Raw genomic sequence first — 24,755 nt, 5'->3', positions numbered from 1 at the left:
TAAATAAATTGCCTTCCGGTGCGACTTAAGACAGTTTTCCTGACAGTTATTAAAATCAAAAAAGAACTGCGGATACATTCCAAAGCCAGCATACAAAGTAACTCAACTTTTTCGCGGTGCTGATTGAAACATAATATCCTCCTCACGTCACTGCTGTAAGGTGTTCTCCAGATTCCTCCGATATATACTACCTGATCAAAATTGTATAGGCTCACATTAGTAGGTGTGCCCACCCTTAACCCATATGACGAATGAGGTCACTTTCAGTGATGCTTCTGAATGTCTATAGAGAAATGGTAATCTGTTCTTCCTCATTAGCCGAATCCAAAATATATAATAATGTTGGGTGATGGGGTTTGGAACAAAGTCGACACTCTTTATGCAAGGATTTCACGAAGGAGGATGCCGTGGTTATAGTGGGTGGTCCGGGAAATAGCATTGACAGAGACTCTGAATATTCCATAGAGAGTGACCTGGTGAAGATAGCATAAGCAACGAAGCGTACGAGTGTGGGATTTGTGTCTGTGTTGAGACGCCATGATCGGCCTCATCTGAAATCTTCTGTAGGGAGGGTGAACTTGTAGTTGGAGTGGCTGCTTAGGACGGATATAGGGTCCCATATTGGTTTGATTCCTGTGGATGCTATTGATAGGTGGGACTACACTATGCATGGCCTTCACCTCAATAGGAAAGGGAAGCGAAAACTGTCTGGGTTGATTGCAGAAAACTTAAGGGGGGACACTGTCACAAGTGGCAAAGTACCAGTGGTCACAGGTGTCGGAGGGATGCCTTTTTTAGGATAGGGAAGGGGGATGGAAAACGAGTGTTAAGAGAGATTGGCAGACACACTCAGTTTGAGAAAACAGATGAACAGGAGTCAGATTTTAGCATACAGCCTCCATTTAAGCAATGTTTTACAGAAAGTAATCAGAAACTGCCAGTTTATCTTCACCAAAGCAGTTATAATCCCATTAGTATGCAGTATCAGTTATCTTTATTACACCAGAACATTCCGGGACTCAGAAATGAAGTTGATGAACTACTCATTTGTATCGATGAAATGAATTCATTTTACCAAATTGACATAATCTGCCTCTCCAAACATCAAGTGACCACTGGTATAGATATGTTAGAGATTTCAGGATTTAAGCTAGCTTCCTACTTCTGCAGAGTAGATATGGATGGAGGAGGAGTTGCCACATTTATTAAAAACTGCCATAAATTCAAGAACATTGACATTAATAAATTCTGTTTAGAGCAGCATCTAGAAGCATGTGCAACAGAAGTAGAGTTCCATAACAGATCCTATATAGTATTAACTACTTACAGAGCACCTGCAGGAAATTATAATCTATTCATAAATCATCTAGAAGCTCTTTTGGGTTATTTAACAGGAAGAAACAAAGAAATTTTGATTGCTGGTGACTTTAATACAGATTTTCTAATGCAATCTTCCAGTAAACATTTACTGCAGTTAGTAATGTTGTCTTTCAATCTAACTCACACTGTAAACTTTCCAGCTAGGATCACTAAATCCTCAAGGACAGCCATTGATAACATTTTTATACACAAATCAACGGAACAAAATCATATCATAAAACCTGTAATAAATGGACTATCAGATCATGACATGCAGCTCCTTGTTTTAGATGTAAATTATTAGCAGATTATCAAGACTGCTAAATCTGAGTGCAGGAAAGAATTCAATCAACGAGAAATTGAGTGTTTTAGAGAACTTCTCAAAGATATGAACTGGAAAGATGTTTATAGTGCTCATGACATGAATGAAAAATATAACACATTCATGAACAATGTCAGTACCATGTTTGAAAACTGTTTTCCTCTAAAAGTTACTCAAATTAAACAGAAGTCTATAATAAAACCATTGATCACACAAGGAATAAAGATTTCCTGTAAGACAAAAAGGAAAATGTATCTGTCGACCAAGAATAGCTCCAATGCTGATGATTTAGCTAAATACAAGGAATACTGTAAAATATTTAAAAAAGTAATTCAGACATCTAAACAAATGCACTACGAGAAGAAGATAGGAATGTCAGTGAACAAAATAAAAACAATATGGGATATAGTGAAAGAGGAGACTGGTAGAACCAGAAAGGAACAGGAGCAAATAGCACTAAGGGTAGATGACACATTAGTAACCGATGGGCATAGTGTGGCAAATCTATTTAGCAAATACTTTATATTTGTTACTGATAGAATGGGATTGTCAGGAACAGTAAATAATGCCCTTGAATATCTGAAACTGTCCTTTACAAATAGCTTCAGTTACATGAATATGTCACTCACTTCACCAAAAGAAATAACTTCCATAATAAAATCTTTAAAAACAAAGCATTCTAGTGGTTATGATGAAATATCAACAAAGTTAATTAAGACATGTTCTTGTGAGTTTAGTACAATTCTAAGTTATTTGTGTAACCAGTCAATTATAACTGGGACATTTCCTGACTGGCTGAAATATGCAGATGTTAAGCTTCTATTCAAGAAAGGGGATAAAGAGATGCCATCAAACTACAGACCGATTTCTCTTTTGCCAGCATTCTCAAAAATTTTAGAAAAAGTAATGTACAGGCAGCTTCTCAACCATCTGACCACAAATAACATATTATCAAGAACACATTTTGGATTTCTGAAGGGTTCTGATATCGAAAAGGCTATTTACACCTACAGTGAAAATGTACTTAATTCATTAAATAACAAGTTACAAGCAACAAGTGTGTGATTTGTCAAAGGCATTCGATTGTGTAAACCACAACATCCTTTTAAATAAATTAGAAATTCTTTGGTGTCACGGGTAGTGCTGCAAAATGGTTCAAGTCATACCTCGCTAACAGGAAACAGAGGGTGTCAGTGCAAGGGAATAGTGAATTAAGTCATCAGTCATCATTAGAATGGGAAGAAATTACATGTGGTGACCCACAAGGATCCATCTTAGGGCCATTGCTTTTTCTTGTGTACATTAATGATCTCTCATCAGTTACACTGCCAGAAGCAGAGTTCGTTTTGTTTGCAGATGACACAAGTATTGCAATAAATAGTATGTCGAGTGTAGTTCTAGAAAGATCTGCTAATGATATTTTGATGGATATTAATAAATGGTTTACAGCCAACTCACTGACATTAATCTTCGAAAAGACTGACTATATGCAATTCAGAACCTGTAAGAGGTTTCCACCCAGCATATGCATAAAGTACGAAGAAGAGCAGACAGAAGAGGTTCACAGTCTTAAATTTCTGGGATTACAACTTGATAATAAATTCATTTTGGAGGAGCACACCACAGAACTGCAGATACACCTTAACAAGTCTGTATTTGCAATTCGAGTGTTAGGCGACATAAAAGTGAAAAAGCTTGCATACTTTGCCTACTTTCATTCCATGTCATATGGTATAATATTTTGGGGTAACTCTTCAAGTCAAAAAAAAGTTTTCAGAGTCCAAAAGCGTGTAATACGTATTATTTGTGGAGTAAATTCACGGACGTCTTGTAGAAACCTCTTCAAAGAACTGGGTATAATAACTACTGCCTCAGTATATTTACTCCTTAATGAAATTTGTCCTAAATAATATATCTCTTTTTCCAACAAACAACTCAGTTCATACATACAATACCAGGAACAAAAACGATCTGCACAGGGACTTAAAACCACTTCCTTTAGTTCAAAAAGGGGTCCAATACTCAGGAACACTCATCTTCAATAATTTTCCAGCAAACATAAAAAATTTAGCTACAAATAAAGATCAGTTTAAAAGGAGCCTGAAAGACTTACTAGTGGCCAACTCCTTCTACTCCATTGACGAATTTTTAATAGAAACAAACTATGTATTGTATATATTCATACTATTAGTACTGATATTTCAGCTTTTTTTAAAAAAAATAGTGACATGTTCCACATCCACGAGGATCTCCATAACATGGATCTATGGAACGAAAAACTAATCTAATCTAATCTAATCAAATCTTACTCACCCCAATGGTGTTCCGTTGGTTTCAGTTCGAGAATAAGGACGGCCAGTCAGTTTTGGGAGTGTTACTGTCCACACACCGTTGCCTCACAGGTTCTACATTATGACAGGGTGCATTGTCATGCTTGTAAAGTTATCATCTCCAAACTGTTCCTCAACTGTACGCAATACACACCGCTGTAAAATGCCGTTTTATCCTTCCACATTTAGCATTTTCCCAAGCTCTGTAAGGAGACCGCATCCAGACCACGGAAACGCTTCCTTAACCTCACACCATCTCCCCCACACTTCACTATAGACACTACTCATGACTGTACGTAACGTTTTCCAGATGATCGCCAAATACAAGCCGTTTCATCAGATTGCCAAAATGTACTGAAGCTCACTCGTTTCTAGTCATACACAGTCGCTCTCCACTCCACCTCGAGCGTCTCTTAGCACTGAGTACAGAAATGAATGGAATATGAAGATCTGCTCGACCACTGTATCCTATTCGTTTTAACTCGCTATGCACACTCATAGTACTAGCTGGACTGCTGGGGGTACTCTGGAACTCAGGAGTGATTCCTTCCGCTGATTTCATGCAATTTTATATAATGACCCGCCGATCCGTGTCCGTCAATGCGTGAAGTCAGCGTGGTCTCGGTTTATCCGTGGTTTTCACTTCACAGACACATCACTGCCTCGGGGTGGACAGTTTCGAAGGGTTGAAATGTTCCTGACGGGTTTGTTACTCAGGTGACAACTGGTGACTAGTCGAAGTCACTGAAATCTTCTGGCCAACCCATTCTGCTGTTAGCAATAATAGCCTCAGGTGACATCCATTGCATTTCCGGATGACATAATGTGTCCGGATAGTAGCGAGTAGATAGTTTAGGGTTCATTATTGATGTCGCTGCTTCACATGGCATTTAACGCCTAGACACGTAACAGAATCCTCCGTAAATATTCAACTGAAAAAAATTATTAATAATCATCACATACGAAAAAAGACGGACCTCATGAGAAGTAGCAGAAATGAGAAGAGCGAGAAATGTAAATTTAGGATTGATGGTCACGAAGTGGATGAAGTTAAAGAATTCTGCTACCTAGGCAGGAAAATAATCAGTGAAAGACGGAGCAAGGAGGACATCAAAAGCAGACTAGCAGTAGCAAAAAGGGCATTCCTGGACAAGAGAAGTCTGCTAGTATCAATCATAGGCATTAATTTGTGGAAGAAATTTCTGAGGATGTATGTCTCGAGCACAGCGTTGTATGGTAGTGAAACATAGACTGTTAGAAAACCGAAAGAGAAGAGACACGAAGAATTTGAGACGTGTTACTACAGACGACTGTTGAAAATTATGTGGACTGATAGGGTAATGGAAGAGGAAGTTTTACGCAGAATCGGTGAGAAAAAGAATTTGTGGAAAACACTGACAAGGAGAAGGAACAGGATGACAAGACATCAGTGAATGACTTCCATGGTACTAGACGGTGATGGAGAGGGCAGAAACTGTAGAGGAAGACGTAGCTTGCAAGTGCTATTCAGAGATGAATGGGGTTGGCACAGGAGAAGAATTCGTGACGGGCCACTTCAAACCAGTCAGATGACTGATGGCTCAAAAAATAAATAAAAAACGAAGTAAAATTGAGGTCAGCAGCGTTATGCCTCAGAAACTTAAGGTCAACACAAATTGCAGGCGACTCGTGAAAATACCATACCACAGGGATTTACAGATAATACAAAATAAGAGAAGCTATTACACACAGAGAACATAAGAAATTGTAGTTTAATTTGTCTTTGGAGAGTATGTATTTTTAAGTAAATATTACTCTCACACTAATGACAGCTTTCCAGACATAGGTTGTATCGTCTTTGTCAGAATGTTAACTTTACAGCTGAAACCTTCTTTTTTATTATGAAATGTGGCCTTTGTCTCCCAGGTTGCTTCTAGAGCTAACTTAAGCTCACGAATTAAATAGATAACGCTGCATATATCCTAGGAGTTTCATAGCTACTGGTTTTTCTTCTAATAGTATTTAAGGCATTTTCTCCTAACAGCTATCTATACTCAAACACCTATCTTCATGAGGTAGTTTCAGTGTTTTTTCGTATTAACGTTGTAATGGGAGTCCTCGTTCAGTGGCAATAATTGGTTTCTGTCTTATTGCTTGCTGATTTCGCCTTGTGATCTGACAATTCACCTATGACACTTCTTTCGCTCGATAGTTCATAGCGCCATTGGCATTGAGATCGTATCACTTTATCCATCAGCCAAAATAGCATAGCTCATTTACTGGGCTGAAACGAAATTTTTGCCTTTCCCTCTCTTGAGAAAGTACCTGTACCTCCGAGGCAGAAGGAACGGATGGCAGATACCGTTGTATTGTATCGGTCTGTTGTTATTTCTCATGTTCGTCTTTTACCCTCAGTATGCAGTGGTAACACAATAGTTCCCTGATAGTGGGACATTTGCGCTGTTAGAGTAAATGACTGTCATGGACTTCCACTGGGACCCATCAAAAATAATTTATTTACTGTCGCCTTTAGACATTTTGTCTATATTTATGTAACAGGTCATAGCTAGAACGTGTGAAAACATGTCGTATGTTCTGAGAACAAATAAAAGAAGAAGAAAAGTTATGTAATGCTAAAAGTAGTATATATTTGCACCAACATTAATTGAGTGAATGTATACATACTGGCTAAAATGAGGAACATGAAAATTTATGAAGCAGCTTTATACTAGACATAGAGAATTTAACAGTAAGACGCATTTAAATAAGATACTGAATAAGAAGCCTAAGAGAGAAGATGAACAATAAATCTGAGATGCACCACAGTATAAATTTATGGGTGCATATTTCCTCGGAAGTGGTGCCTGAGCACGTTGCTGATCTCTCTTTGCTGTATCCGTTACCTCTTCTTTGGCTTTGTGTGTAAGAAGACTGGCAAAAGTATGGGTACTGTTTACAGAACTGTATTACACTTCATACGTTATACACCTTGCTCTGAAGTTCTGTTTCTTTTCTCCCTCTCTAGAATTCAACCGGATGTCTTAACGAACCTCAGTGCTCGAGAAGTAAGCAGGTAATGCTGATTATTTATTAATTCTCCATCCTTTTTATCGCCCCTGGCCTCTGTTTGCTGACGTAGTCATGCACTCTCTTCGGTCGCACTGAAAGGGTACAGTACCGCCCGACATTGAAAATAGGTACAACATTCTTCGTTATTTTTGTCAGAACAACATACTTTTTGTAATAATAACTCAATTTCACTTAATACACCGCAGCCGGATCCCAGTGTAGGAAAGAAGGACAATTTATTTATTTAATTGATCACATCTGCACTCCCACAAAATAAATCCCTACGCCAATTTGGTGAGATCTGTGAAATGAATGAATGTACGGTCGTCTGCTAACCGCAGATAGTGAATGTACATTATATGATCATCTTTGAGACCGTCCTTTGGTCACCTTTGGTGGAACCAAAGAGATGAAATTTACTTGAGCTTTGAGCGCCTGTAATGTGCCTGACCAATACGGTCGCGTGGTGCTCCCCCACCTCGGTGGAGGTGCGAGATGACCTGAAGAACGGCCATGTTTCAGCACTCTGGCGCTGGATCTTGTGTTGGTAAGACCTGTCTTAGGTGTGCTCCGTAAAGACAAAAGAGTGGAGACAATGGTATGCATGTGAAATACTTAAGAGTAGTAATTATTTCTCTATTTCAGGAACTTTTGGGGGGAGAGCTAAATGTCAGGCAGGTAAAATTAAGGGGATCGTAGTAATCTTAGGAAGTGACCAACGGTCACAATGAAACCACGTGTAGCAATAAGTTGAAATACTTGCGAGTGCTAGTACTAAGCTGAAATACTTCCGAGTGCTAAAGTTAAGCTGAATTACTGGCGTCTGTACCATAAGTTAGAAATATTTAAGAAATGGCGTGTGTAGGACTTGAAATTAGAGACGAGCACTTCCACGTGGTGAGTACTGTGTGAGTCTCAATCTGTGTATGAGACAAAGGATAAAGAGAAATACTTGTCCAAGGTATCAGTTGAGGACTCGAGTGTGTGATGAATATGATCTTAATATTACTTTGCGTGTTAAGTTTCCGTGTGACGCTAGATTCAAACTCTAATACTGTGAGAGAGAAGTGATATGAGTCAGCCGTCTATCCAGCAACGTCACTTGGCTTGCATTGCACAGGAAGACGTGCATATATTCTCCAGAGTTCGTGGTAGGAAAGATGAATATGATCTTAATATTACCTTTGCATGTTATGTTTCCGTTTGACGCTAGATTCAAACTCTAATACTCTGAGAGAGAAGTAAGGCGAGTCAGCCGACTATCCAGCAACGCCACTTGGCTTGCATTGCACAGGAAGACGTGCATATATCCTCTAGAGTTCGTAGTAGAAAAGAAAAGTTACGTAGTGGGCCAGTGTCGTGTGAAACTGGGATGAATACTAACTGAAGTGGGAAAGCTGAAACTGAAGTGATTCTAACGTTGTGACTATTCTTTGTGATGCAATGTATGTTGCCAGTGTGATGTAGTTCATGTAATTTAAGTATGTGTGGTTTGCATGGGAGAGTAGCAAGATAGGTTCAGAGGCAGTAGGTTATGCATGTTCCTTTTTGTACCGCTTGGTCTGGAGTAAATTTTCGTTATGGTGGGTCTGAGAGTCGAAGTGTAAGATATAGCAAAAGATCCACCATCCTGTCGAGAAAGAAATAGCAAACAAAAAATTTTACTTCTTAGGACTATCACAATAAACGTAAAAAAATCTTCACAAATTCCATCAAAAAAAAATCTTTTGCTATATCGACGGGCTGCCCTTCTTTGCACTTTTTCCATGTCAATCCTCCCTGATAAGGATCTCACACAGCGCCGTAATATTCCAGCAAAGGAAGGACAAGTATAATGTCTATTTAGTGGGTTTGTCGCATCTTCTAAGTGTTCTGCCAACGAAGTGCAGTCTTTGTTTCGCCTTCCCCACAATATTATCTATGTGGTCTTTCCAATTTAAGTTGCTCGTAATTGTAATTCCTAGGTATTCATTCGAATTGACAGCCCTTAGATTTGCGCGATATATCGTTTACCCAAAATATATCGGATTTCTTTTAGTACCCATGTGGATGACCTCGCACTTCTTTGTTTAGTGCCAATTGCCACTTTTCGCACCGTAAAGAAATTCTCTGTAGATCATTTTGCAACTGGAATTGATCGTCTGATGATTTTACTAGTCAGTAAATTACAGCATCATCTGCAAACAATCTAAGGGGGCTGCTCAGATTATCACCTAGATCATTTACGTAAATCAGCAACAGCAGAGGGCCTATGACACTACCTTGCGGAACGCCAGGTATCACTTCCGTTCTACTCGATAATTTACCGTCTGTCAGTACGAACTGTGGCCTCTCTGAGAGGAAATCACGAATCCAGTCATAGAACTGAGACGATACTCCATATGCCATCTATTGATCAATTTTCACACTATTTTTTTATTCTTCTGGCATAGGTTTCCCTTCTGACAATATTCCGTTGCAAAATGGTTCAAATTGCTTTGAGCACAATACGACTTAACATCTGAGGTCATCAGTCCCCTAGAACTTAGAACTACTTAAACCTAACTAATCTAAGGACATCACACACATCCAAGGCCGAGGCAGGATTCGAACCTGCGACCGTAGTAGCAGCGCGGTTCCAGACTGAGGCGCCAAAACCGCTCGGCCACACCGGCCGACTATTCCGTGGCAATTTTACATCATTCTGACCAGTGGTGTTATTTCTACGGCGTTTTGAAAGTTTAATTATACTTACCCTGTACATAAATGACATGACGAACGGGGTAAGCAACAGTAGGTAGTTGTTTGTTGATGACGTCGTAGTTTACAAAACTAGTCAGTGGAGAGTGACTGTAGGAGGGTACAAAATGACTTAGGCAAAATTTCTAATGATATGCGGAATCGCACCTTGCTCTAGACGTAGAAAAATGCAAGTAATTGTACATGAGTAAGAAAAACCGTCCTTTAATGTTCGAATACAGCATAATTATTGTGCTTTTATAACGGGTGATTATAATTAAAATGCAGCTATTCACGGAAGTCCAGCGTTGTAATAAACGTATGGCAGCAACACTTGGCAGGTATGTTACCGCGTTAATGCGAAACCTATTTACGCTGAAAAAATATTATTTCCAATTCTGACGACCACATGAATATCTAGCGCTGTGTAACATCTCGTCGACGTCTCCGGCGCTCGTATTCAGCTGATAGTGTAAGTGGCAGATACACATATCAAAAAAGTTTTGCATCGACCCTGTTCCCAGAACTCCTGAGAATAGACGTTGAGTGTGGATATTATATCAGAGACACAGTCCCTCTGACTGTTCAGAGATGTCACTAAAGATGCAAACAACCATGCATGAGCAGTGCCTGTTAGACGGAGGAGGTCCGACAGCCGATCACTTCGAGTCATTCCACGAGGAAGTACACAGCTCGTGTTGTCTGTAATTCAACCATGCCGAGACGGTCAATACCGCGGTTCGATGGCGTCCGCATTGTTACTTTGTGCCAGGAAGGGCTCTCAACAAGGGAAGTGTCCAGGCGCTCGGAGTGAACCAAAGCGATGTTGTTCGGACATGGACGAGATACAGACAGACAGGAACTGCCGATGACATGCATCGCTCAGGATGCCCAACGACTAATACTGCAGTGGATGAAAGCTACCTACGGATTATGGCTCGGAAGAACCCTGACAGCAACGCACCCACAATAAATCGTGCTTTTGTGCAGCCACAGGACGTCATGTTACGACTCAAACTGTGCGCAATAGGCAGCATGATACGCAACTTCACTCCCGACGTCCATGGCGAGGTCCATCTTTGCAACCACGACACCATGCATCGCGGTACAGATGGGCCCAACAACATGCCGAATGGACTGCTCAGGATTGTCATGACGTTCTCTTCACCGATGAGTGTCGTATATGCCTTCAACCAGACAATCGTCGGAGACGCGTTTGGAGGCAATCCACTCAGGTTGAACGCCTTAGACACACTGTCAAGCGAGTGCAGCAAGGTGGAGGTTCCCTGCTGTTCTGAGGTGGCATCATGTGCGGCCGATGTACGCCACTGGTGGTCATGGAAGGCGCCATAACGGCTATACGATACATGATTGCCGCCTTCCGACCGGTAGTGCAACCATATCGGCAGCATACTGGCGAAGCATTCGTCTTCATGGAAGACAATTCGTGCCCCCATAGTGCACATCTTGTGAATGACTCCTTCAGGATAACAACGTCGCTCGACAGGACCAGTATTTCCTCTAGACAGACATGATCCCTATCGAACATGCCTGGGATATAATGAAACGGGCTGTTTATCGACGACGTGACCCCCCAACCACTCAGAGGGATCAACACCGAATCGCTGTTGAGGTGTGGGACAATCTGAGCGAACAGTGCCTTGATGAACTTGTGGATAGTATGCCATGACGAATACAGGCATGCTTCAATGCAAGAGGACGTGCTACTGGGTATTAGAGGTACCGGTGTGTACAGCAATCTGGACTACCACCTTTGAAGGTCTCGCTGTATGGTGGTACAACATGCAATGTGTGCTTTTTATGAGCAAGGAAAGGGCGCTAATGATTTTTATGTTGATTTGTATTCCAATTTTCTGTATAGGTTCTGAAACTCTCGGAACCGAGGCGATGCAAAACTTTTCTCGATGTTTGTATTTACGACTGGAATAGGAAATCAAATGACTAACAGTGGTAGCGTACTCTCTGCCATGCTCCACACGGTGATTTTCAGAGTAAGAATGTAAATGTACTTATAGAATATGGGGTTGAAATATACTACTTCGAAAGAAATCTAGATATTTTGAATGTAGTCAGCTATTTCAGCCATGCTCCTTACGAAGATGGAACCATGTCATCACGGCGCTACCTTGCTACATGCGAGCATCGAACGTCCTACCCGACACAGAGTGGTGTAATGAAACTGCTCCTGAAAACAAATATGTTCATGTTCTTTAATATAGGCAACATAGCTTACATCATCTGCATCCTGTACAAACCGAGTTCGTACACTATGTGATCAAAAGTAACCGGACACCTGGCTGAAAATTACTTACAAGTTCGTGGCGGCCACTATCGGTAATGCTGGAATTCAATGCGGTGTTGGCCCGCCTTTTGATGACAGCTTCCACTCTCGCAGGCATACATTCAATCAGGAGCTGGAAGATTTCTTGGGGAACGGCAGCCCATTCCTCACGAAGTGCTGTACTGAGGAGAGGTATCGGTGCCGGTCGGTGAGGCCTGGCACAAAGTCGCCGTTTCAGAACATCCCAAAGGTGTTGTATAGGATTCAGGTCAGGACTCTGTGCAGGTCAGTCCGTTACAGGAATTTTATTGTCGTGTAACCACTCCGCCACAGGCCGCGCATTATGAACAGGTGCTCGATCGTGTTGAAAGATGCAGTCGCCATCTCCGAATTGCTCTTCAACAGTGGGAAGCAAGAAGGTGCTTAAAACATCAACGTAGGCCTGTTCTGTGATAGTTCCACGCAAACCAACAATGGGTGCAAGCCCCCTCCATGAATAACACGACCACGCCATAACACCACCGCCTCCGAATTTTACTGTTGGCACTACACACGCTGGCAGATGACGTTCACCGGGTTCAAAAAATGGCTCTGAGCACTATGGGACTTAACTGCTGTGGTCATCAGTCCCCTAGAACTTAGAACTACTTAAACCTAACTAACCTAAAGACATCACACACATCCATGCCCGAGGCAGGATTCGAACCTGTGACCATAGCGGTCGCTCAGTTCCAGACTGTAGCGCCTAGAGTCGCTCGGCCACCCTGGCCGGCAGTTCACCGGGCATTCGCCATACCCACACTCTGCCATCGGGTCGGCACATTGTGTACCGTGATTTGTCACTTCACACAACGCTTTTCCACTGTTCAATCGTCCAATGTTTGAGCTCCTTACACCAGGCGAGGCGTCGTTTGGCATTCACCGGCGTGATGTGTGTCTTATGAGCAGCCGCTCGACCATGAAATGCAAGTTTTCTCACCTCCCACCTAACTTTCATGGTATCTGCAGTGGATCCTGATGCAGTTTGGAATTCCTTTGTAATGGTCTGGATAGATGTCTACCAATTGCACATTTCGGCCCTCTTCAATAGTCGGCAGTCTCTGACAGTCAACAGACGAGGTCGAAATGTACGCTTTTGTGCTGTACGTGTCCCTTCACGTTTGCACTTCACTGTCACATCATAAACAGTGGACCTATGGATGTTTAGGAGTGTGGAAATCTCGCGTACAGACGTCTAACACTAGTGACACCCAATCACCTGACCACGTTCGAAGTCCGTGAATTCCGTGGAGCGCCCCATTCTGCTCTCTCACGATGTCTAATGACTACTGAGGTCGCTGATATGGAGTACCTGGGTGTACGAATGTAAAATTAGAGAGATTCGAGTGCGCACGGAGGCTTTCCGGCAGTCGTTCTTCCCGCGAACCATACGCGACTGGAACAGGAAAGGGAGGTAATGACAGTGGCACGTAAAGTGCCCTCCGCCACAAACCGTTGGTTGGCTTGCGGAGTATAAATTTAGGTGTAGATGTAGGTGGCAGCACAATGCACCTAATATGAAAAACGTATGTTTTTGGGTGTGTACGGATACTTTTGATCACATAGCGTAGCTCAGGCGTCTAACGTCGTTATATTCACACGTAATTTGGCCATTCTGTGTGTGTTTGTGTGTGTGTGTTTGTGTGTGTGTGTGTGTGTGTGTGTGTGTGTGTGTGCTGTCGAGGAGCAGCGAGAGACGGCCAGTCGCAGGAGTGGTGAGGTGAGTGTGTGTGTGTGCGCCTGCCTGCAGATCCGGACGGAGCTGGCGGTGGGGGAGGCACAGGCGCTGTACAGCCGCGGCGACTGGGACGCGCCGCTGGACGCCGAGGACCACCGCGACGCGCTGCTGCACATGCTGACCGACGCCCGCGTCGTGGCGCCCGTCGTGCGCACCGGCGACTACCACTCCAGGGTCAACGACCGCTCCTACTTCTACGTCTTCACCCACCGCACTGTCTACGGCGACTACTCCAATGTGAGTGCCATCGTCTGCTGCCTGCTTACGCTACTCAGACACGTCTACTGCACAGCTCATCCTTTATTTAAACACTAAGAGCCGACTATTGTCTTCTAAGTTCACTAAACTCCGTCCGAATAAGCCTTGGGAACCTCAACGGTGGCGACCGGCCGCCGTGTCATCCGCCGTCCACAGGCATCACCTGATGCGGATAGGGTGGGGCATGTGGTCAGCACACCGCTCTCCCGGCCTTAGGTCGGTTTACGAGCTCGGAGCCCTAGTTCTCAATCACGTAGCTCCTCAGTTCGCCTCACAAGGGTTAAGTGCACCCCGCTTGCCAACAGCGCTCGGCAGACTGATAGTCACTTACCCAGCCCGCCCGGTTGACCGTGCGGTCTAACGCACAGCTTTCCCGGCGGGAAGGACCGCCTGGTCCCCGGCACGAATCCGCCCGGCGGGTTTGTGTCGAGGTCGGTGAACCGGCCAGTCTGTGGATGCTTTTTAGGCTGTTTTCCATCTGCCTCGGTGAATGCGGGCTGGTTCCCATTTTTCCGCCTCAGTTACACTATCTCGGCGATTGCAGAGCAAACACGTTCTCCACGTACGCGAACACCACCATTAATTACTCTACGCCGCAAACATAGGGGTTACACTCGTCTAGTAAGAGACGTTCCCTGTGGGGTCCACCGGGGGCCGAACCGCAAAAAAAACCCTGGGTTGGGTGTGGGGCGGCGCAGGGGTGAAGTGGACTGCGGTAGTCGTCATGGGGTTGTAGACCACAGCGGCTGCGGCGGAGACGGAGCCTCTCCGTCGTTTCTAGGTCTCCGGTTAACATACAATACAATACAATACACCTATCCAAGTGTCAGCCCAACCCGACTGCGTTTAACTTAGGTGATCTGGTGGGAACCGGAGTTACCACTGCGGGAAGGCCGTTGCTTTCTAAATTACCTACGCAAACAAATTATGAACGTTATTCGGAAAATAAGGTCCGATCGGCCGCTAAATGGAAACCACACAAAAGAAAAGTAACAGTTAGCTACATTTCTCGTTGCATTGTACCAACTTACCAGTACCCTCGGCATAGAAGGCACTCGGCTGTGTTTTTTGCCAATGCTCCACACTTCACTGCAACTTGTTGCCTGTGCTGCCTCCATAGACAGCGGTTCACATGAGCAGAGAAGAAAATTGGACGGATCCAAGTTCGGGCTAAACGGTGGGTGATCAAACTCTTCTCATCCAAAACGCTGCAGAAGCGTCCTCATTGCCCTTGCAGTGCCCGACCGACAACTATAACGAAGAAGGAAATGCATGACAGTTACGTTGATTGGGCTGCATGAAATCAGGCGAAATCTCTCACGGGCCTTATTCTTGCCGAAAGACACTAGTTTCGAGGTACCTTTATTTTCTCGCTGTGCACTCAGAAAAGAAAAGAGTGACTGGACACGATCGACGGGCATAATACAGACTTGGTCCAGCACATCTCTACAAAGCTTCATTGAGTTTTCACTGTGGTTCCCAATTTGCAATCGAACTGACCTTACTTTCCGAATAAAACTAAACTCTGCCCAACTGTACAGACCAGTCACCCTGTCATCTTCAGCCTACAGGCATCATTCGATGCGGATGTGGAGGGTCATGTGATCAGCACACCGCTCTCCAGGTTTTATGTCAGTTTACGAAACCCAACCCGCTGCTTCCCAATCAAGTAGCTCCTCAGTGTGCCTCACAAGGGCTGAGTGCACCCCGCGTGCCAGCATCCCTCGGCAGACCGGATGGTCACCCATCCAAGCGCTAGCCCAGCCAATCAGCGTTTAACTTCGGTGATCTGATGGAAACCGGTGTTACCACTGTGACATCGCCGTTGGCTGCTTCGCAAGTAGGTCTCTTAAATTATATGTAACTGATCTCAGCCATTTCCCGACAAGCCTCGGTGAAAACGCCTCTGGCATTATTTTTGCTGACGGCAGTAAACCTCCACACACGCAATGAAAAACAGATTCACTTGCCATAGAAAGAAATTATTAGTTAACACTCCAAGGCGAATATGTGAAATTAAGAGGTTTCTAAGTTTATGATGTAATAATGTAATAGAGATCGCCTTTTAGATGGTCTTCCGTGCAGTGCACACATTTATGCATTTTATGTAATCTGAAACTACTCTGAACCTTACTTAAATGAAATCTCTAAAGCTTCTGAACACAAAAAAATCTTTTCTCTTAGAACTGGTGGACGTTGAATGCAGCGTGTGTTGACTGCGCTGCTGTATTTGCTTTCAGCCTGCTGTACAGTTACTCACCCTGAAATGCAGGAAAATTACGTAATAAATAATAATACTCATGGTGTTGCGAAATGTACCTGATATTTATGAGAGCTTGTGCAGTTAAACAGGGAATGATATTATTCCGTGTCCTGTTGCAGACCATAAGCTTACATAGCAATGTGGTTGCAAAAGTAAAATTTAAAAAATAAACAAACAAAAAACGAACACATCCACACCACTTGCTGTATCAGAAAATCGTTCCTCTGACTAAGTACACACACGTACATGAACCTCCTTATTCTACATCGAAATTCGAACTGAGCGCAAAAGATACAAATCATTCTACAATATACACAAAAATTAAAGAAAAAAACTGACGTAACTTGTTATTGATTTATTTGGGGTTTTAATATCTACACGATTATGACTGACAATAAAATGTACTGATACAGCGGTCACAAGACAAAATGAAATCTACAACATGCATCTGCTCCAACCGGATATGACGTAAGAAGCACCTCATTTTATCCATGCACAATGCCTGCTCTCACCTCCTCTTCACACTGGACTCGCATTCGGGAGGACGACGGTTCAATCCCGTCTCCGGCCATCCTGATTTAGGTTTTCCGTGATTTCCCTAAATCGTTTCAGGCAAATGCCGGGATGGTTCCTTTGTGAGGGCACGGCCGATTTCCTTCCCCATCCTTCCCTCACCCGAGCTTGCGCTCCGTCTCTAATGACCTCGTTGTCGACGGGACGTTAAACACTAATCTCCTCCTCCTCACCTCCTCTTCTGAAACTGCTAAATATTTGCGGTAACGGAGTGTTGGCATATATTTGCTGCTTGTTTGACACACAGCAATTTAAGCTGTCCTCTTAGGTTCTTGCCTAACCACAAATTAGGAAATTGCCACGTACTCGTAAATAAACAGTGACACATTTGTGACAATGAATAATATGAGATTCATTGCTGCCCATTACACATGAAGCGGTTTAAGCTGCCTCTTAGATTCCTGTCTAACCACACACTCTGAAATCGCCACATATTCGATAATAAACAGCCTAATACTTATTACATTCTTCGTTTTCTAATCAGGCAGAAGTATAAATATCGAATATTGCAGAACATTCTTGTACGACATTCATAAGGAAGTATCAGAATGAGTAAACAACAATAATATGAAGGGAAGAAAGTACTTGCACATAGTTCTTCCTTCGCCTATATAGTCCACAATATTACCCATTACACTGTATTGTAGTCGTATGATATCGGTCTTTTGTCATGGTTATCACATTACCTCTTCAAGGCTTATATCATTGATGCATTATTAACTGACGTTTAATGATATAGATAAGACGTTAGTGATGATCTTCAATGCGGTGAAACGGCATACTTCGAGTTATAATACAAAACAGCTAAACATGCCTCTATAATTATGGTGCCTGCGCATCGAGTCACTTCCATTTGGAAAAGATGCGTATTGCAGGTTTAACGTCTTCAGTTGCTGCCGACATGGACACGTGACTCAATCCAGACCACAAAAAAACTAAGTCCGTTTTCAGTTGGAATGGCAACTAATGTGAACAGGTGTACTGTGTGTGACTGCGACATTGGAAAACAAACTAATCCCACATGAATATAGCAGATTACATTTGCAGTGCATTGCTTAACCCAACAGCATATTTCGATCTCACCAACGGATTTGGTGCAGCGTGATGTAGAAGAGCAATTTTCATTGCACCGCCGAACAGAACCAAGGCAGCAAGAAATGTGTAAGCTTCTCAAGCAACCCAGTAACTGGCAAGCTGTCTGATTGGCTGCCACACACCAAAGAGCCTCCCACAAGACATTTCTCGCATCTGGCCAGTCCAGAGAGCTACACTAGGCGATACACCATCGATCCCAGAGTGTCGACAAACGTGCCCTTTCTACAACACAAGATAGCGTCACGTTAGCTTACCAATGAAACGAGTCAACGTGAAATTAGACGTGTTTCGAAATATAAAGAGACTCTAATGAATTTCACCTGCAGTAGTAGTCTAGGCGCAGTTATATAATGGCTCCTTTTTAGATTTCCAAGTGGCTTTATACACCTTACCTCACAAGGGGTATCTAATCAAATTGTGTACCTATGGAGTGTCGTCTCATTGTGGGACTGGATTCATGATTTCATGTTAGAAAAGTCACATTTCGTACTTGTTGACGGAAAGTCATCTAGTGGAGCGGAAGTGACATCTGAGGTTTCCAAAGAAGTGCTATAGGCCTTCTACTCTTCTTAACCTATATAAACAAACAAATGTATAAGTACAACTGATTCTTATGTGTACAACGAGATTTTGTAAATGTCTCTATGGCAACACTTCTTCGTAGCTCTGTAGATGGCTGTTTTTTCACCCACAACCATTTGCGCTTCGCAGTGGATAGCTGTCAAAAGCACTGGCAGGTACCAGACATTTCATTAAGTTCACTCAACTGCAGGAGTGTCCACGCATCTCATTGTTAATGACGTCATACCTCTTCGACTGTGTGTCCTACAATGATACACAGGGTGTTCAGAAATTTAAGTTACAAACTTTTAGGATTTGTAAAGGGCTGTCAGTACACAATCTTCTGAATGGAAACCTGTGTCCGGCGCTACAGAACTTCGAAGTTATAGGGGCCGGCGCCAGTAAATTATGTATATACAGGGTGATTCCGTAATGACGTTACAAACTTTCTAGGATAATGGAAGATGATAAAAGCATCAATCTGATGTAACGGTCCCTCTACTGGAAACGAAAGTGTCGAAACTTATATGCAAAAACCGATCTAATACCTCTGACCGTGTAATACATGTGCCGGTACCGTTGTTGCTAAGAGTGTAGGGTAGGCAACTTTCAGTGGTGGTAGTACGGACAAAAACAAGAAAAAAAGTTCTAAAATGCATATCGTAAGAGCTATGAGCACTTCTTCATCTTCGATAATGTGAAGAAAATCTCTTCTACTGCAAGCTCTTCGGTTTTCATGTTATTGGAAGATATAATATGGACATTACCTCACTAGAGGAGATGTGTTTTACACTAGCGAAGACGAACAAGTACCCATAGCTCCTCAGGTATGCATTTTAGAGCTATCGTTTACTCGACATTTTTTCTTGTATGTATTCCACTGTCAGAGGTATCAGAATGATTTTCCCTTATAATTTTCTCCTCGTTCGTCCTCAGCACAGTGCCCTTACTTGAAATTGATACATTTAACCTTCTCTATAGTCCTATAAAGTCTGTGACATCATCACGGAATTACCCTGTATATACATATGTTTATAGGCTCCGGCAAATATAACTTCGACGTTGTGTAGCGTCGTTTCAGGACACGGATTCCTCGTCAAAATCTTATGTACTAACTCCCCTCTAAAAGTACTACAAGTTTGTAATAGAAATTACCGAAAACGCTGTATTTGTTTAGGTCTTTCAGCGGCAATTGTGAATACTGACTGCGAAATAGTTAGCAAGAAAGAAGTAATAAATTTAAACTTCCTATACGATGTGACAATTTTTCACGCGTCTCAGTGTTTATGACGTTATGTCTCCTGAACTGTTTACGGTGCCGTGACATAATTTTACAGATACATTTAGGAGCATTTGTGGATACTTTACGCGAAACTTACTGCTAATAGAGTTAGCAGCACAGTAGTAATAAATGTAAATGTCGTGGACGATGAGACAGTTTTTCACGCATCTCATTGTTTATAAAGTCGTATCTTCCGAACCATGATAGGTAGGTGGTTCGTAACCCCCCAGCGACATTTATGTCAAGCTTTGCTGATACCGATCCAGTGGTTTAGGAGGAGATGTGGAGCTTGTAGACAACAAACATCCATTTTTATAATATGGATAGATTTAGGACACAATTTGAATAGCCCCCTTAGATTGTTTGCTGATGACACTATCGTCTACCTTCTAGTAATAAGAACATCAAAACTAACTACAAAATTATTTAGGTAAAGTGTCTTTAGTGTGAAAAGTGGCACTTTCCACTAATCAACAAAAAATATGGGGTCCTCCACATGTGTACTACGAAAATCTTAAATGTCGGTGACATGATACTTCACAGTATTGCTAAACTTGTCTAATTAAGTGCATAAGGATTAGAGAATTACGAGCAGCTTAAGTTCGAACCGTTACATAGAAAATGTTGTGTGGAATGTGAACCAAAGACCATTTTGTTGGTAAAACACATACAAGCTACAATAAATCTGCTACATAGATTATCTACACTCCGTTTGTATGTCCTCTTTTGGATTATCGTCATGTGGTATGGGATCTATGCCAGCAGGACTGACAGAGGACATGGAAAACGTTCAAAGGAAGTCAGCCCTTTTCCTATTATCGCGGAAAGAGGAGCGTCTGTCACCAGTATAATAAGCGAGTTGTGGTGGCAATCATTAACACAAAGGCGTTTAGTTCATTTTGGCCTGCATAGTACAATCAACCATCCGGCAAAACGAAGACCCACAATGTGATCTCTGTCTACATTTATTTGGATACTCTGCAAATCACACGTAAGTGCCTGCCAGACGGTTACCGAATCGACTTTACTATAATTCTCTATTATTGCCCTGTCGGACAGCGCGCGGAAAAAACGAACACCTATATGTTTCCGTGCGATCTCTGATTTCACTTATTATGATGATCATTTCTCTCTACGTAGGTCGGCGCCAACAAAATATCTTCGCATTCGGAGAAGAAAGTTAATGATCGAAATTTCAAAATGGTTAAAATGGCTCTAAGCCGTATGGGACAACATCTGAGGTCATCAGTCCCCTAGACTTAGAACTATTTAAACCTAACTGACCTAAGGAACTCACACACATCCATGCCCAAGGCAGGATTCGAGCCTGAGACCGTAGCAGCAGCGTGAACTGAAGCGCCTAGAACCACTCGGCCACAGCGGCCGGTGATCGAAACTTCGTTGGAAGATTCCACTGCAACGAAAAACGCCTTCGTTTTAATGATATTCACCCCAAATCCTGTATCAAGTCCGTGACACTCTTTCCCCTATTTCGCGATAATACAAAACGTGCTTCTCTTCTTTTAACTTTATCGATGTACTCCGTTAATCCTATTTAGTAAGGATCCCAGACCACGCAGCAGAATTCCTAAAAGAGGACGGACATGCGTAGTATAGGCCTCTTAAGTAGATCTTTTACATTTTCTAAGTGTTCCGCCAATAAAACGCAGTCTTTGGTTTGCCTTCCGCACAACATTTTCTGCATCTTCTTTCCAGTTTACGTTATTCTCAGTTGTAATTCCTAGGTAATTAGTAGAATTTACGGCCTTTAGATTTGACTGATTCATCGTGTAACCGAAGTTTAACAATTCCTTTCAGCACTCATGTGGATGACCACACATTTTTAATTATTTAGGCTTAATTGCCAATTTTCGCGCCATACAGATAGGTTTTCTAAATCGTTTTGCAGTTTTGATCTTCTGATGACTTTGCTAGACTACAAACGACAGCATCAAATGCAAACAACCTAAGACGGCTGCTCAGATTGTCTCCTAAATCGTAATGTAGATAAGGAACAGCGGAGGGCCTATAACACTACCTTTGATAACGCCAGAAATCACTTTTTTTTTACTGTATGACTTTTCGTGACCTACCACTCTGACTGGGAATCACGAATCCAGTCACATAACTCAGACGATATTGCATAAGCACGCAATTTCAACAGAAGCCGTTTAATATATTTTGTATGGGATCTAAAATTTAAAAACCTCTCTCACACCGGCCTGATTTAGCTTCACTGATCAGAATAGTAAAAAACATGCGTATATTAAGGGAATTTTCATTGACAAAGCAGGCTTATCACATTCACACAGTTCAATACTGTTCTATCCTGATTAAATTAAGCTTAACTTAAATTCCATAAGGCAGTGAAGCAATTTCGAAGTCTCGGTGCGACGAAAATTGTCAGTCGATCTCCTGGAAACATTTGTAATAATTATTAACTTTCGGTGATCACATGGGGAAGACCGGAGATCTGCTGGTAAGACCGTGTTAGCATATTTATTTGAAGTAACTGGATATCTTGAGCATACAAAACGGCAGGTTCGTCCAATGTAAATCAGACGTTCCCCACTGATCCCGTGCAACACAGCGTAGTAAGCAGACACTGTCAATAATAATAATCCGTTAAATAATACGGGAACACACTTACTTTAGTTTAGTAAATATATTAAATTCCTTCTCATACAGAATCTCATCAAGATGGCGAATAGCTCAACAATACATACATATACATCCTTCTTTCACGACTAATCGGCAAGAAGTACCCTATTCTTTTTCCTAAGAGAAAACATAGACAGCAGAGAAGCTATTCCATGGAGTAAATGGACGCTCCAAGGAATAATTGGGCTTGAAACTACTTTGCATTGATAATCGGTAGGATAAGAAGAGATATTTCGAGATATGTACTGAGTTATATAATTTATAAAATTTCTGAAAATATCGTGGAGAGACCGCTGCAAGAGACATTACATCGCCCCTCGCAGCGAGAAAAGTTGATATGTATCCACTTTGCGAGCTAACTATTGGCTTAGCTAACTCGTTGGAATTTGTGGAACATACGTTCCTATAAATTTTAAGAAGTTAGTAAGAATTTTTTGATTACAAGAATTGAAAGAGATTTGGTATCTTCGTTACCTAGATACCTAGTTGTTGCTTTCACGTGTACTGGAGCATACCCGCATCCCACGTGCACAACCAGGGAAGACGGACTTATATAGTTGTTAATCAGGTCTACCTATTCAGGAACTGGCCTTCACAGGGAAACCCCGGAAAACCTGGAGGCTTAGACCCCAACTAGGTATCACAGATCATAGGAAAGATAGAATAATTTAGAAATTTGAGAGTTATCTAGAATTCATAGGAAAGATAAAAATCTGCCTTATAGCCAAAAAAAAACTTTACACATGCAAATTTTTTTTTACAATCTTCTTAAAAATTTTCTTCATCGATGTCTTGCTGAACTGCGGTGAAACTGATCGAACAGGAACATGGGACACGGCACGGAGGACAGGCGTCGCATTGGCGTACCGCACAGGAGACGTAACGGATTTGAGAGACCAGAAGCAACCTCAGGAACAGGTACTCAGGATTGTGGCATGAAACAATCGAAATTCGTCTAAGGAATGGTCAACTATTAAAGATTCCTGTAAGAGAATGGTTAGTCGAAATTTTCCAGATTCATTTTGAACTCAAATATGGACCTGATCCATCCAATCTTCCATCTGAGGAATGGGAAAATCCATTCGTCTTATACTTTCCACACTTAGGTGTCTAAATGATACTGTAGTTGCACAATATCACAACTCCAGATCGGAAAACAATTTTGAAAACATGGATAATTTCATCCATCTTCTTGAGTAAGCCGAAGGTTCTAATCCTGGTTTTATTTATTTATTTATTTATTTATTTTTCGTTGGCTTTTCCAGGTGGAAGTAGATCTGAATCTTTCCTAATTTGGTTTCAAGTACGAATGTGGATAGCATGTCAGAATGTTAAAAACTTTATTATTGGAGACAATTTCCAAAAAAAATTATGTCTTACTCATACATGATTAAAATGAAATTTTGCTGAAAGAGAACTTTTGATTAAGTCTTGCTGCATGACCTCTCCAGCTGAAATTAATTTTTCTCTTTTATACTCCAAATGCCGCATTTTCTCATGAACATATATGAATGCAATATAACAATAAACAAATCCAACTGGAAAATGACACATTATTATAAATTCAATGAAGAACTTTCTTATTAACTCTAATTTTATAAACACACACTAAGCTGGTTAATTAAATTCTCTTGAATAGAATTTAGCTCGCGCCAAAAAAAAAAACCAGCTAGTCTTTATATCTGTGGACAGTAGCAATCGATTCTACTTTCCTAACGCGGTTCATTTGTTCTCCTGTGAACTGTCAGTTTACAAACACTAACTTCACACGCAAGCGCCGTATTCGACCATATAGTTTCAGTAAACTTATTCTCACTGGAGATTAACACCCCCTGAATGTATATTATTTCACACGCACAAGCTTCTTTGGTGATAATCGTGTAGACAGATAAACCGTAAGTCTTCACAGCAGCAATAGCTACAGTTCCACTTACTTTTCTAAATATTCCTATACTATCACAGAAGCAATCGCTTACTGTTCATTGAACTATCACAGATGCTTGGCATGCTGTCATTTAACCTATCACAGTAGCTGAGGCATACTGTCCTTCGCACTTCATTTTTAACACCCAAATACTTCATACAGACTTTTCATTTAATTTGAAACAGTTTTCTTAAAAGTACCTCTTTAGGTCTACATGGGGAAATAATCCTTTTATTCTTCCAGAATACGGATATGCTAATAAATACGCACCAGGATTCGGTA

General features: G+C 41.9%; 1 protein-coding gene across 1 annotated transcript in view; it reads left to right on the top strand.

Annotated features, from left to right (window-relative positions):
* The window catches only part of LOC126456583 (uncharacterized), a 454,669-nt gene that overhangs the window by 299,165 nt on the left and 130,749 nt on the right, over positions 1–24,755 (top strand). Inside the window, exon 6 of the mRNA XM_050092328.1 lies at positions 13,869–14,093. Coding sequence (XP_049948285.1) covers positions 13,869–14,093 — 225 coding nt within the window. The remainder of the gene's footprint in view (positions 1–13,868; positions 14,094–24,755) is intronic.

Source organism: Schistocerca serialis, chromosome 2 (genome assembly GCF_023864345.2).
Source record: "Schistocerca serialis cubense isolate TAMUIC-IGC-003099 chromosome 2, iqSchSeri2.2, whole genome shotgun sequence".
Taxonomy (NCBI): Eukaryota; Metazoa; Arthropoda; class Insecta; order Orthoptera; family Acrididae; genus Schistocerca; species Schistocerca serialis.
The sequence above is the reverse complement of the archived record's forward strand: the minus strand, read 5'-3'. Positions and strand labels throughout refer to the sequence as shown.